This window comes from Balaenoptera musculus, chromosome 2 (genome assembly GCF_009873245.2).
Source record: "Balaenoptera musculus isolate JJ_BM4_2016_0621 chromosome 2, mBalMus1.pri.v3, whole genome shotgun sequence".
Taxonomy (NCBI): domain Eukaryota; kingdom Metazoa; phylum Chordata; class Mammalia; order Artiodactyla; family Balaenopteridae; genus Balaenoptera; species Balaenoptera musculus.
In genome coordinates this window covers 74,992,146-75,006,458 of record NC_045786.1, presented here as the reverse complement: position 1 = coordinate 75,006,458, position 14,313 = coordinate 74,992,146, and the positions used below count along the sequence as shown (strand labels likewise).

The 14,313-nt window shown below is 35.6% G+C and overlaps 1 protein-coding gene across 2 annotated transcripts in view; it reads left to right on the top strand.

Annotated features, from left to right (window-relative positions):
* Positions 1–14,313, top strand: part of MINDY2 (MINDY lysine 48 deubiquitinase 2) — a 73,017-nt gene that overhangs the window by 43,511 nt on the left and 15,193 nt on the right. For both annotated transcript variants that reach the window (XM_036843398.1, XM_036843397.1), the window contains exon 6: positions 5,343–5,485. In XM_036843398.1, the coding sequence (XP_036699293.1) occupies positions 5,343–5,485 (143 nt within the window). The remainder of the gene's footprint in view (positions 1–5,342; positions 5,486–14,313) is intronic.

The following is a 14,313-nucleotide window of genomic DNA, read 5'->3' as shown; positions in this document are numbered from 1 at the left end:
CTAAGAACATATGAAAGAAGATGTGTACATGAATCTCATACTATATTGATTAATAAGAACCCAACTAATTACACTACTCAATTATCCAGAAGTTTAACATGTTTATGCAAGAGGCCAGTAGCAGGAAAATACACAGTGTGTTAGTTGAGGCTCATCTAGTCTTTTACTTGCAATAAACACACAGATATTCAGTGATATTGATCATTGATTTGTGTGACGCCTCTTTCACTACAACCTAAGGCAGCAAAGTTTAAATTTTAGGGGAGAGAGGAGCAACAAAAGTTGTTACAAAAAATGTTTTCCCTCAGTTAACAAAATTCCACTCACTAGAACTTTCCATTCTTTATCCAAGCTCTCATTACTGTAAATATTCTTAGAAAGCAGGCTATAAAGAAAGTATCCATCTGTGGATTCCTACTTTCTCAGTAACTTTCAGTATGCTATTCAATAGTAATTGAGAGAACAGTAGGGTCCAGAAAGTGTTAACAGATGGAATGATAGCCAATAAGTGATATTTGGATGAATATATTTATAAGGTAAGAAGCTATGGGAAACACTAATGTTAACAGCATTTTCACCAAGCTAGGCTGCAATGTAACAGGGGTAGGACTTATTACACTAGCAGAATGAACAACAACCAAAAAACAGTCCCTTCATCACTTCTCCTTTTTCTCAACGTGGTTTTACAACTATTATTATTATTTCTCTGGTATTGAATCCCTGGGATAACAAAAAACTATAGCTAATTTGTATAGAATTGATAACTTGAGAAGAACATCTTGGTAAAAGCAAGTAGGACTCTTCCTCTTTAGTGGTATAGAATTTTCAGGTAATATATATCAGAGCTGATTAATTCCTTGATATATAAATTTCATAATGGTGAAATTCAGCTTATCATATTTCCATACATAGTCAAGGAAAAATTATATATGAAATTCAGTACAATTAAAAATCTGAACTAGTTTTTTGTTTATAAGAAATTCCAAATATGTAGTCTGTTTGAAATAAGTATTCAATCCCAATGACTACTTGTATAAGGCACTATGAAATCATTAAGGAAGTAAAAGGCCACAATGGACATTTTTTCTTATATAATATAGCAATTAGCTTTTTTTCCATTTTCTTCATCATATTTTCTTGGGTATATTGTTCAACCAAAGTAGTCTGCTTTCTTTTTCTGTTTAGCCTACAACTGTAACTTTCCTTCTGAATCGTAAAATATCCCAAAGTGGTTTATTTCTAATCCTTCTTTATTAAAAATTATTAAACTTTGGTCTTAGATGATTTTTTAAAAATTCAAATATTTTATCTCCATAAGGTGCAGAATACAAGAAATATGTTTACTATCATTCTTTTTTGATGAAAAAGAAATATTATTTAGTTAATAGTCAAATAGAATTAGATATTCTTTCAACTTCTTTCAGAGAACATTTATTTTTTTCTGGTGGCAATACCTTGTAAGTAAAAGTACAGAACTTTTACATGTACATAGAATATTTATTATTTGCTACCTCTTTTGGATGTTAACACTTTTTTGAATCAAGTTATAATGATGGGTTGTGGCATGGCAGCAAAAATCAACAAGGGAAAAAATAGCACAGTACCAGTTTCCAGACTTCACGATAACTGGTCATTTAATTCCAGAAGATCTCTCAGGAATAATTTCTTCTTTAACAGTTGTTTCTAGGTAAAAAAAAATATGCTTAAGGAAATTATTCCAGCATATTCACTTATTCGAGCTCACTTATTGAGCTTTTATTATGTGCCATAAACACTGAAGATTATAGTTTGAGTTCATATTATTTTTGATTAAATAATATTGATTTCCTTTTCTTTTTCTTTCTCTTTTATTTTGGAAAAACTCAAACCCATAAAACTGGAATAGCACAATGAATATATGTACCTATATACATATTTGTACATATATATGTTTCATCTAAATTCACCAATTATTAGCATATTGAATTTTTACTTTCTGTATTCACACACACACACAATTTTTTTCCTAAATCATGTGACAATTAATTGCAAATATAGCACTTTATCCATTAACTCTCCAATATTTGTCTCCTAAGAACAAAGAATTTTCCTATGTAATCACAATGCAGTTATCTCAGGAAATTTAACATTGATACAATACTATTATCTAATATACTGTTTATATTCAAAATTCCCCAGTTGTCGCAGTAATTCCCCTTATAGCTTTTAAGTTTTTTCAGTGTAAGTTTCAATCAAGTATCATTTAATTATCATATCAATTTAGTCTCCTGTAATCTAGAACAGAAGATCCCTATCCTCTTTTCTTTTCTTTTTTTTCTTCTTGGTCTTTTGTGGTATTTACTTTTCTTTATAGTCCAGGCTAGTTGTTTTATAGAATAGTCCTCAATTTGGATTCATCTGATTGTTTCCTCATTAGTAGATTTGGGTTATATATTTTCTGTGGGAATACTACATAGGCGACATTGTGTCTTTCCTAGTGCATCAAATCAGGTGGCACATGATGTCTGATTATCCCATTGGTGGTGATGTTCAAATAGGATTAAGGTGATATTTACCAGATTTTTTGTTGTTGGAAAGATGCCCTTTGCCATTTGTAATTAATAAGTAATCTCTGATATTATGTTTTGAAACTCCATAATTTGTTTAGTTATGAAAAGTTGAAACTAGATTAGGCTTTTGAATATTCCACTAAAATCACACAGGTGTCACTGTTTACAAGTTGGTAGAAGAATTAGGAAACATTTTTCTCTCTAAGTCTAAATTAGTCTACGCTCTGTGGTTTGGGGAGAAATAAATTTCTGTTTGCATTTATAATAATCAGCACTAAATTTTATAAATTAATACCAGTTAAGTTCCAGTCTTCACTTTGCCATAACTAGTTTTATGTCCTTGAGCAAGTCACTTATTCTCTCTGAATCCATGTCCTGTTCTCTAGAAACAAGCAGCTGAGAAAGACTTTTCTAGTGTTAAACTTTTGAATTTCATACATGAAAGTAACATTGTGCTATATCTCCACTGAATTTTTGTATCTTTTTGAAAGGGTTTTGTAGAGAGTATGTTGTATGAATGAGGTAAGGGAGGGACATTTAGAAACATCTTTCTGAAGGAAGTGTTTAGTTACATGGATATTATAGACAGCAGTGGTACTTCTCAGCACAGGCATAGTGCTTACTTTTTAAATGCTATATAATAGAAAATGCTTTAGTATATAACTAATACATTCTACTCAATGACTTAGTATTTAGCAAAGTAATGATAATAATTGAGGACGGGTCTTATGGCTAAGTGTATAAAACCAGGAAGTTGCAAATGAGCTATAAATTTCCTTTGGCTGTGGCCTTCTGTATAACTTTTTGTACTTCCCATCCTACATTACCAATTCCTTGGAATAGTATGATATATTGGTAACTTTTTACAACCACTTTGCAGCTTGAAGTGCTATGGCTTGACACTAAAAGTGAGGGAGTGGAATAAGTCTATATTATGCAGCTGCCTCTGGCCCTACCAAGTTTCTACCAAGTTTATTTTCAATTTTTTGTTGAGTCATCAGTTTCTTAACACAGATTCATCTTTGCTCCCTATATCTGCACCTCCCTGCTCACTTACAAAACTTTTTAGAGCATTCTCCTCCCCCCTATTCCTTTTTAAAGAAAGGGAGCAAAAGGAGGAAGGAAGAGAAAAAAGGAAAGAGAGAAATATAGGCTTTTAAAATATTTATACAACTGATTCTCATTATTACTGATAGTTATGTTCCATGAAGTTGCTGTGAACACTGAATTAGTGAATACCAAACCACTGCTCATAGGGGAAACACAACATTAGGTTCCTGTGAGCCTCTGGTCACAAGATTTTCATCAACTTATCAATATATAACCTTGTTTTTTGTGTGTTTCTGTTGAGAGACACCTTATTTATTTATTTTTTGTAACATCTTTATTGGAGTATAATTGCTTTACAATGGTGTGTTAGTTTCTGCTTTATAACAAAGTGAGTCAGCTATACATATACATATATCCCCATATCTCCTCCCTCTTGCGTCTCCCTCCCACCCTCCCTATCCCACCCCTCTAGGTGGTCACAAAGCACCGAGCTGATCTCCCTGTACTATGTGGCTGCTTCCCACTAGCTATCTGTTTTACATTTGGTAGTATATATACGTCCATGCCACTTAGAGACACCTTGTTTAATATATATTATTGATTCAGTAACATTAAACTCATATCCAACAGCTCTGTAACTCATGCCTGGCTGAAGCTGCAAAAATATGCATTGTCTCTATAAGGCACATCACAACCTTTGTGTGCTTAGGAACACTAGCTTCAGCATTATGCTTGGGGGCCATTTTACACAGTAAAAATCACTCCAAAGAAACACAGAAATTTCACAAAATGTGAAAAATGTGGCATTAAATAGAATGTGAAAATGACATTTGTTCACAGTATGAGAGCTGAAACAAGAAGGTGACACACTATTGCCTATTTTGACTTCAGTGGGGAATGTGTGTGTTAGGTGACTCAATTTTTTTGCTGCTTTGCACATATTCAGGAATGACCCTGAAAGTGCAACTAGTATTGATTTTTGGAGTTATAAATTTTAGATAGTAGGCAAATTAGCAGATATGAACCCGTGTGAATAATGAGGATCAACTATATGTATAGCTTTTAAATTAAACCCCAGAAGGTTTCTTTATATTTCATTATGTTTGAAAACAGAAGAGATGATTTCTATTTCTGAACTTGATATATCTACATAATGAGTAGCATATGTTGGAGGAGATTAGGATAAAAATATCATCAGTTACCGCACTGTTTTCTGTTCAGTTTTATGCCTACTTTTAGTTTTAAGGCAAGAATTGAGCAGTTTGTGAATTGAAAATTATCTGGGATCTTTGTCAAAATCTTAAGCAACTCAATTTCTTGAGGCTCCTTTTAATTTCTAAACACCTACCCACTGGGGAAGTAGTTGTTAACTTTTGCTCCTACCCACTTTTTAAATTGCTAACCCTTACCTTCTTATTGTTTTATTGGGTTTTAGTTTTATTGTGTGTGTTTCTTTTATTGCAAGGCACATAAATCCTTTGCGGAAGTAGGTGTGGTATAAGTAAATACATTTATTGATAAAAAGAATTTCAGATAACTGTTTCTTTAGCCTGGAAATGTCTATAGACACATCTTCCATCGCAGAATTAGAAAAAAAAAAATCTCCAATTTAGGGCCATCATGTTATAGTAGAAAGAGTCTTATTTTGATTGGCCTTTCTTCATACTTGGAACACAATGTAAATAGAAAAGCTTTTAAATTTTGAAATTATTCTTCCATCTAATATTATGCATTGGTTCCTAGGCTTTGTAGCTGAGCAGTTTCTAAATAACACAGCCACTCAACTGACATACCATGGATTATGTGAACTAACTTCAACGGTTCAGGAAGGAGAACTTTGTGTGTTCTTTCGGAATAATCATTTTAGCACCATGACCAAATACAAGGTATGATACAGAAATAGCTACTGTTATTCTAAGCTAAAGGAGCTTGATTTAGAGATGTCTTATGATCTGCTTCAAAATAAAAAATTCCAGCATAATATTCTTTAACCATCAAATTATGAAGGTAATAATTAATTCTTTAGGGTGGAATGGATTAGCAATTTGTTACTTAAAATCAGTTTTTTGTTTTTATTTAGGTCTCAACTCCATTTTCACAGATTACTGCATTAAAATGTATTTATTATTTTCTTTCTAAGAAAAAAAAAGATAAACCCTAGAGTTAGAACTAGGATGACTGCTAATGATGGATGTTTACATTTGAGGGCTAAAGGAGTTTAGAGAAAGAATCAAGATTTGTCTTTATGATAGTGTTTCTATTATTAAGTTATCAATGTGACTTTAAATTCTTTTTATCATGTCATTTATGGCTTTGCCAAAATAATCTTACTGATTCATTCCTCTTGTTGTCTCTTCAATGCTTCCATTTTTACAGCTGCCACCTAATACAGGAGTTTATCAACTTATCTCTAGACTTCTGTGGCAGAATACTGCTCTGATCAGGTCAATAATATTGCAAAAATGTTAGTAGCACCCAGTGCCTAGAGGATAAAAATGCAAGGTATTTTCTACTATCCCCTTGTGTCAACACTTTGCTTCAGCCATAGTGATCTGTCTACTCATTAATAGTCCTCCATCCTCATACACACTTTATGCTTTCCCATTTTGTTTCTTACTCCTAATCCCTATGTGAACATTCTCACTCCTTTTTGCCTATCCAAATTTCACCTATCTTTTAAGAAACATTTTAAATACTAACTCTTCAGTAAAGCTACTTCTTCTCTCCTTAAATCAGTGGTTCTCAACCCAGATTGTATGCTAGAGCTGCCTAGGGAGCTATTAAAAAAATACCAATGCCCAGAGCCCACCACCAACTCAACTAAATCAGAATCTGTAGAGGTGGGACCTGAGCAACAGTATTTTTAAAATGTTTTCCAGGTGATTTAAATATGCAGCTGAGGCTCTGGATCACTACTGTACCCTTCCTCCTTTACTTGTTATGGGCCATATTGTCCTTACTTTGCCCTTATTGATGAGTACCTAGTTAACAATTTTCTTTCCATGTAAATGTGTCTCATTTTTCTAAATGAAAGTAAGCTTATTGAAGTCAGGAATCTGACTTTGTATTTCCTTCAACACTTTAATCAGTGAATTGCACAAAGTAGTGTAAAATAATGATTTGTTTGCTTATTTAAGAATACTCTATAGCCCTAGCTCTCCTGCTCCCCTGTTAGTTATAGCAAGGGTTTGTTTGTATTGTTCCCATATTTAAGCTAGATGTGTGCTAGGTATGGGCCCAGATTTATCCATACTCCTCAAAAATCTAAGGCCAAAGAACCACAAAATCAGAATTATTGCTACATAATAAATACTGCTAAGTCATCTCGCTTTACCTGTTCTCTTCAAGTCCACATTTTATTAATTCATTCAACAAATATTTATTGAGCATGATTATGACTGGGTACTTAGCTAAGTATTGGACTGCAGTCTGAGCAAGACAGCCAGAGTTCCTGCCATTTAAGGACCTCCTAGTTTGACAAAGGACAGATGTTAAATAATTACACAAGTAGGTATCATTTCTGTTGAGATACACTCTGTGAAGTGTACATACAACATGCTGTGAGTACTTTTATTAGGACTTATAACCTATTTGAAGATGTCAGGAAAAAAAGGGGGGTGGTGTGGTTAACTAAGCAGATGGAACATGTGCGCAAAAGCCCTGAGGAGGTAAATAACCTAACTTTATAAGGAATTCGAAGAAGGGCTATGTGACTGAAGCATAGAAAATAAGAGGCATGATGTAAGTCTCAAGAGATAGATATCAGATCTTGTAGAGTCCTAAGTTAAAAGGAGAAATAGGGAATTCTCTGGCAGTCCAGTGGTCAGGACTTGGCACTTTCACTGCCAGGGCCTGGGTTCAGTCCCTGGTCAGGGAACTAAGATCCCACAAGCCAAGCTGTGTGGCCAAAAATAAATAAATAAATGAATGAATGAATGAGAGAAATAGACTTTGGTCTCCTGATGGCCTAGTCGTTCTTTTTGTTCTCTCTCTCTCTCTTTTTTTTTTTTCTCCGCAGGGGTTAGATAGTTCAATTGAGTAAACAACGTCTCTGGCTGTCACGAGTGGTTGTTTTACAACCTCCCAAAATTGAGCTTTAGACGTTCCCTTTTTTTTTTTTTTTTTTTAATCAAGGCCATATCCCTGACCTGGAAGTCCTTTACTCGTCACCTAGGTATTCGCAATCTTCCTGTGTGGTTGGGAAGGATGCGCCTCTCCTGGAGCATTTTCTGCATTGGGTCTGTTTCTGGACTGAGTATGCATTTCCGTGAGATAATGATAGCTGAGAGAATGTGTGCATTCTGCTATTTCTCACTTCTAAGTTTTTCTCAGTAAACCTTATTCTATAGCTAAACAGTGTATCACTAGTGGTGTGTATCTCCCTGCCCCTTGTATAACATTAAGGTGCTTTGGACTTTGGGGCAAGAGTGGATGTGTATTTAATTAGGAGACTATTGTAGGAGGGCAAGTAAGAGACTGTAGTGACTTGAACTAAGATGTAGAGAAATGGAGAGTAGACAGATTCCATAGACATTTAGGAGATGTAATCAACCAGATTTGGTGATTAAGATGTGAAAAATAAGAAAGAGGATAGAAATTATTTCAAGCATCTTTTCTGACCACAATGGTATGAAACTAGAAATCAACCAAAGAAAGAAAAATGAGAGAAAAACAATTACATGAAGACTAAACAACATGCTACTAAAAAAAGAGTGGGTAACAATGAAATCAAAGAGGATATTAGAAAATATCTTGAGACACATGACAATGAAAACACAACTTTACAAAATCTATGGGATGCAGCAAAAGCAGTTCTAAGAGGGAATTTCATAGCAATACAGGCCTTCCTCAAAAAACAAGAAAAATCTCAAGCCATCTAACCTACCACCTAAGAGAATTAGAAAAAGAAGAGCAAACAAAATCCGAAGTCAGCAGAAGGAAGGAAATAATAGAGGTCGGAGAGGAAATAAATAAAATAGACATTTTAAAAAATAGAAAAAATCAATGAAACCAAGAGCTCTTTTTTAAAAAATTAATTAATTATTTTTAGCTGTGTTGGGTCTTTGTTGCTGCACGTGGGCTTTCTCTAGTTGCAGCAACCAGGGGCTACTCTTCGTTGCGGTGCGCGGGCTTCTCATCGCGGTGGCTTCTCTTGTTGTGGAGCATGGGCTCTAGGCGCATTGGCTTCAGTAGTTGTGGCACTTAGGCTCAGTAATTGTGGCTCACAGGCTGTAGAGCGCAGGCACAGTAGTTGTGGCACATGGGCTTAGTTGCTCTGCGGCATGTGGGATCTTCCTGGACCAGGGCTCAAGCCTGTGTCCCCTGCATTGGCAGGCGGATTCTTAACCACCACGCCACCATGGAAGCCCCAAGAGCCAGTTTTTTGAAAGGATAAACAAAATCGACAAACTTCTAGTCAGGCTCTCCAAGAAGAAAAGAGAGAAGACCCAAGTAAACAAAATAAGAAATGAAAGAGGAGAATTAATAGCCAATACTGCAGAAATACAAAAAAATCATAAGAAATACTATGAATAGTTATATGCCAACAAATTGGGACAACCTAGAAAAAAATGGACAAGTTTCTATAAACATACAGCTTGCCAAAGCTGAGTCAAAATAATTTGGGGCTTCCCTGGTGGCGCAGTGGTTAAGAATCTGCCTGCCAATGTAGGGAACACAGGTTCGAGCCCTGGTCTGGGAAGATCCCACATGCCGCAGAGCAACTAAGCCTGTGCACCACAACTGTTGAGCCTGCACTCTATAGCCCGTGTGCCACAACTACTGAGCCCGTGTGCCACAACTACTAAAGCCCGTGCACCTAGAGCCCATGCTCCACAACAAGAGAAGCCACTGCGATGAGAGGCCCATGCACCGCAACGAAGAGTAGCCCCTGCTTGACACAACTAAAGAAAGCCTGCATGTAGCAATGAAGACCCAAGCCAGCGAAAAATAAATTAATTTTTAGAATAAGATAATTTGAACAGACTGATCACTAGAAGTGAAATAGAATCTGTAAAAAAAAAAACAAAAAAAAACAAAAAAACAAAACCCAAAAAACCCCCTGCAAACAAAAGTCCAGAACCAGATGGCTTTACTGGAGAATTCTACCAAACATACAGAGAATTTATCCTTCTCCAACTATTCCAAAAGATTGAAGAGGAGGGAACACTACCAAAGTCACTCTGTGAAGCCACCATCACCCTGATACCAAAAATCACACAAAGACACCACAAAAGAAATTACAGGCCAATATCTTTGATGAATATAGTTGCAAAAATCCTCAATGAAGTATTAGCAAACTGAATCCAACAATACATAAAAAGGATCATACACCATGATCAAGTTGGATTCATTCCAGGGTTTCAAGGATGTTTCAAACACATGCAAATCAATTAATGTGATGTGCCAAATCAACAAAAGAAAAGACAAAAACCAAATGATCTTCTCAATATATGCAGAAAAAGCATTTGATAAAATTCAACATCGATTCATGATAAAAACTCTCACCAAAATGGGTACAGAGGGAACACATCTCAACAATAAAAGCCATTTATGGGACTTCTCTGGTGGTCCAGTGGTTAAGAATCTGCCTTCCAATGCAGGGGAGAGGGGTTCAATCCCTGGTCAGGGAACTAAGATCCCATATGCTGCAGGGCAACTAAGCCTGTGTGCCACAACTACTGAGCCCCTGTGCTCTAGAGCCCGCATGCCACAACTAGAGAGAAGCCCATGCACTGCAACAAAAGATCCCGCATGCCACAACGAAGATCCCGCATGCCACCAAGACCTGACACAGCCAAATAAATAAATAAATAAATTTTAAAAATAATAAAAGCCATTTATGACAAACCCATAGCCAATATAATACTCAATGGTGAAAAGCTGAAAGCCTTCTTGCTAAATTCAGCAGCAAGACAAGGATGCCCACTCTCACCACTTCTATTCAACATAGTATTGAATGTTCTAGCCACAGCAGTCAGACAAGAAAAATAAATAAAATGTGTCCAGATTGGAAGGGAAGAGGTAAAATTATCTTTGTATGCAAGACTCTATACAGAAAACCCTAAAGCCTCCGCACAAAACCTGTTAGAACTAATAAATGAATTCAGTAAGGTAGCAGGATTAGTATACAGAAATCTGTTGCATTTCTTTATACTAACAAATATCAGAAAAGGAAAGTAAAAAAAAAGTTTAAAATTGCACCGCCCCCCCCCAAAAAAACAACCTAGAAATAAACCTAACCAAGAAGGTGCAAGACCTAAACACTGAGAACTATTAAACATTGATAAAGGAAACTGAAGAAGATTCAAAGAAATGGAAAGATATCCTGCGGTCTTGGATTGGAAGAATTCATATTGTTAAAATGGCCATACTACCCAAAGCAATCTACAGATTTAATTCAGTCCCTTTCAAATTACCTGTGACATTTTACACAGAATTAGAATAATCCTAAAATTTATAAGGAACCACAAGAGACTCAGAATTGCCAAAGCAATCCTGAGGAAAAAGAACAAAGCTGTAGGCATAATCTTCCCAGACGTCAGACAATACTGCAAAGCTACAGTAATCAAAACAGCATGGTATTGGTGCAAAAACACATATGGATCAACGGACCAGAATAAAGAACCCTGGAGTAAACCCACACACCTATGGTCAATTACTCTTCGACAAAGGAGGCAAGAATATACAGTGGAGAAAAGACAGTCTCTTTAGCAAGTGGTGTTGGGAAAACTGGACAGCTGCATGTAAGTCAATGAAGTTAGAACATTCCCTCACACCATGCACAAAAATAAACTCAAAATGCCTTAAAGACTTAAATATAAGACATGACACCATAAAACTCCTGTGCCAACAAATTGGGACAACCTATAAAAAATGGACAGTTTCTATAAACATACAGCTTGCCAAAACTGAATCAAGAAGAAACAGATAATTTGAACAGACTGATCACTAGAAATGAAATAGAATCTGTAAAAAACAAAACAAAACAAAAACACACCCAAAAAACTCCCTGCAAACAAAAGTCCAGGACCAGATGGCTTTACTGGGGAATTCTACCAAACATACAAAGAAGAACTCATCCTTCTCAAACTATTCCAGAAGATTGAAGAGGAGGGAACACTACCAAATTCATTCTACGAGGCCACCATTACATAGAATAAAACATAGGGGAGACATTCTTTGACATAAATCACAGCAATATTTTCTTAGATCAGTCTCCCAGGGCAAAATAAATAAAAGTAAAAATAAACAAATGGAACCTAAACGAATTTAAAAGCTTTTGCACAGTGTAGGAAATCATCAACAAAAAGGCAACGCACGAATGGAAGAAAATATTTGCAAATGATGTGACAAATAAAGGGTTAATTTCCAAACTATACAAAGAGCTCATACAACTTAATATCAAAAAAACAAACAACCAAGTCAAAAAATGGGCAGAAGACCTAAATAAACATTTCTCCAAAAAGACATACAGCTGGCCAACAGGCACACGAAAAGATGCTCAACACTGCTAATTATTAGAGAAATGCAAATGAAAACCACAATGAGATATCACCTCACACTGGTCAGAATGGCCATCATCAAAAAGTCTACAAATAATAAATGCTGGAGAGGGTGTGGAGAAATATTAATATGTGGGAATACTAATATTCCCACTGTTGGTGGGAATGTTAATTGGTTTAGCCACTATGGAAAACAGTATGGAGGTTCCTTAAAAAACTAAAAATAGAACTACCATATGATCCAGCAATTCCTCTCCTGGGCATATATCCGGAAAAGACAAAAACTCTAACTCAAAAAGGTCCATGCACCCCTATGTTCGTAGCAGCACTGTTTACTATAGCCAAGACATGGAAGCAGCCTAAGTGTCTATCAACAGATGAATGGACAAGGAAGATGTGGTGTATATATACAATGGAATGTTAACCATAAAAAAGAATGAAATGTTGCCATTTGAAGCAACATGGATGGACCTAGAGATTATCATGCTGAGTGAAATAAGTCAGACAGAGAAAGACAAATACTGTATATCACTTATATGTGGAATCTAAAAAATAACACAAATGAGTTTATTTACAAAACAGAAACAGCCTCACAGACATAGAAAACAAACTTATGGTCACCAAAGGGGAAAGCGGGGAGGAGGGATAAATTAGGAGTATGGGATTAACAGATACACAGTACTATATGTAAAATAGAAAAACAACAAGGATTTACTGTATAGCAGGGAACTATATTCAATATCTTGTCATAGCCTATAATGGAAAAGAATCTGAAAAAATATGTGTAACTGAGTCACTTTGCTGTACACCTGAAACTAATACAGTATTGTAAATCTATTATTCTTTAATTTAAAGAAAGAAAGAATGATTTCTGGGTTCTAAGCATGAACAACTGGATGAATGATGATGCTCTTTATCGAAACGCAGAACACTGGAAGAGAAAAATGATGTGAACTTTTAGAGCTGTTAGAGCTGCTTCTGAGGCATCCCTCCGAGTGGAAATGTTGGTTAAATGGTTCAGGACTGGAATAAGTTTTGTGTACAAATAGGGAGAGGGAGAGTATGAGATTTACAAGAAAAATGTGGAATTGGAAGTAAAGAGAAGGCCTAGGACAGAGATTTGAGTAGTGCCAACATTTAAGGATCAACTAGTGGAGTATAAACTGGCAAAGGAGACAGAAAGAAAAGAACAAAAGGAAAATCTGAAGAATATAGTATCATGTAAACCAACAAGGAGAGAGTGTTTCAAGAAGAATGGAGATCTCAGTTGTTAAATGCTATTGAAAAGATGAGTAAGATAAGAACACTTGGGGGGAAAGTGTTCATTAGGGATATGGATTTCATTGATATCTTTTAGAGAATGGTGGAAGCAGAAAAAAAACTCATTGAATTGGTTAGGAAATGATTGGGGTCTCAGATACTAAAAACAGATTATAGGCAACTTTTGAAACAGTTTGTCTGTGAGGAGGCCCAGACATAATGGCTCATAGCTATAGTAGAGTGTAGAATCCAGGGAAGGTTGTTTTTGTTTAATATGAGAGACTTGACCATGTTAAAATATTGAAGGACTCAGTAGAGAGAAATGTTGAAAATTTAGGAGAGGAGATAATGTTAGAAGCCTCCAAGAAGGTGAGAAAGGATAGACATTTTCACAGGTAAAAGGGATTGACCTTTGGTTTAAAAAGAGACCTCTCCATTGTAAAGGAGGGAAAGAATATACTATGAGTAGAGCTACAGGTAAGTTTATAGATTTGATGGCAGGAAATAGAGAAAGTTATTGTTTCAATGTTTCTATTTTCTGTAATGTGGAAGGCAAGATCATTTACTGAGACTGAGGAGGGGTAGGAAGGTTTGGTTCCAGATTTGAAGAAAGAAAATTTGAAGTAGTCTTTACAGCATGTGGGAGAAAGAACTAACTAGAGAAATTAAGAATCACTAGGCAGTGTTAAGGATGGTAATTATTACATGAATATACCACTTGTGTCATTTTTCTGCGGGAGTATTCATCAGAGTGTAGGCCTGGTGAAGGTAGTTAGTTATCCTAGATTTGGGACTTTGTGAAGTGGGTTCATCAAAGAATAGTAGAGCAAAGGAATTTAGGGGCATGATGTTATTATGTACATGATGATATTGTCCAAACTTATAAATATTTTCCTAGAAAAAAAAAACAACACCATTCTTTACAAGGTAGTCTGGTTTTGGTTTTTTTT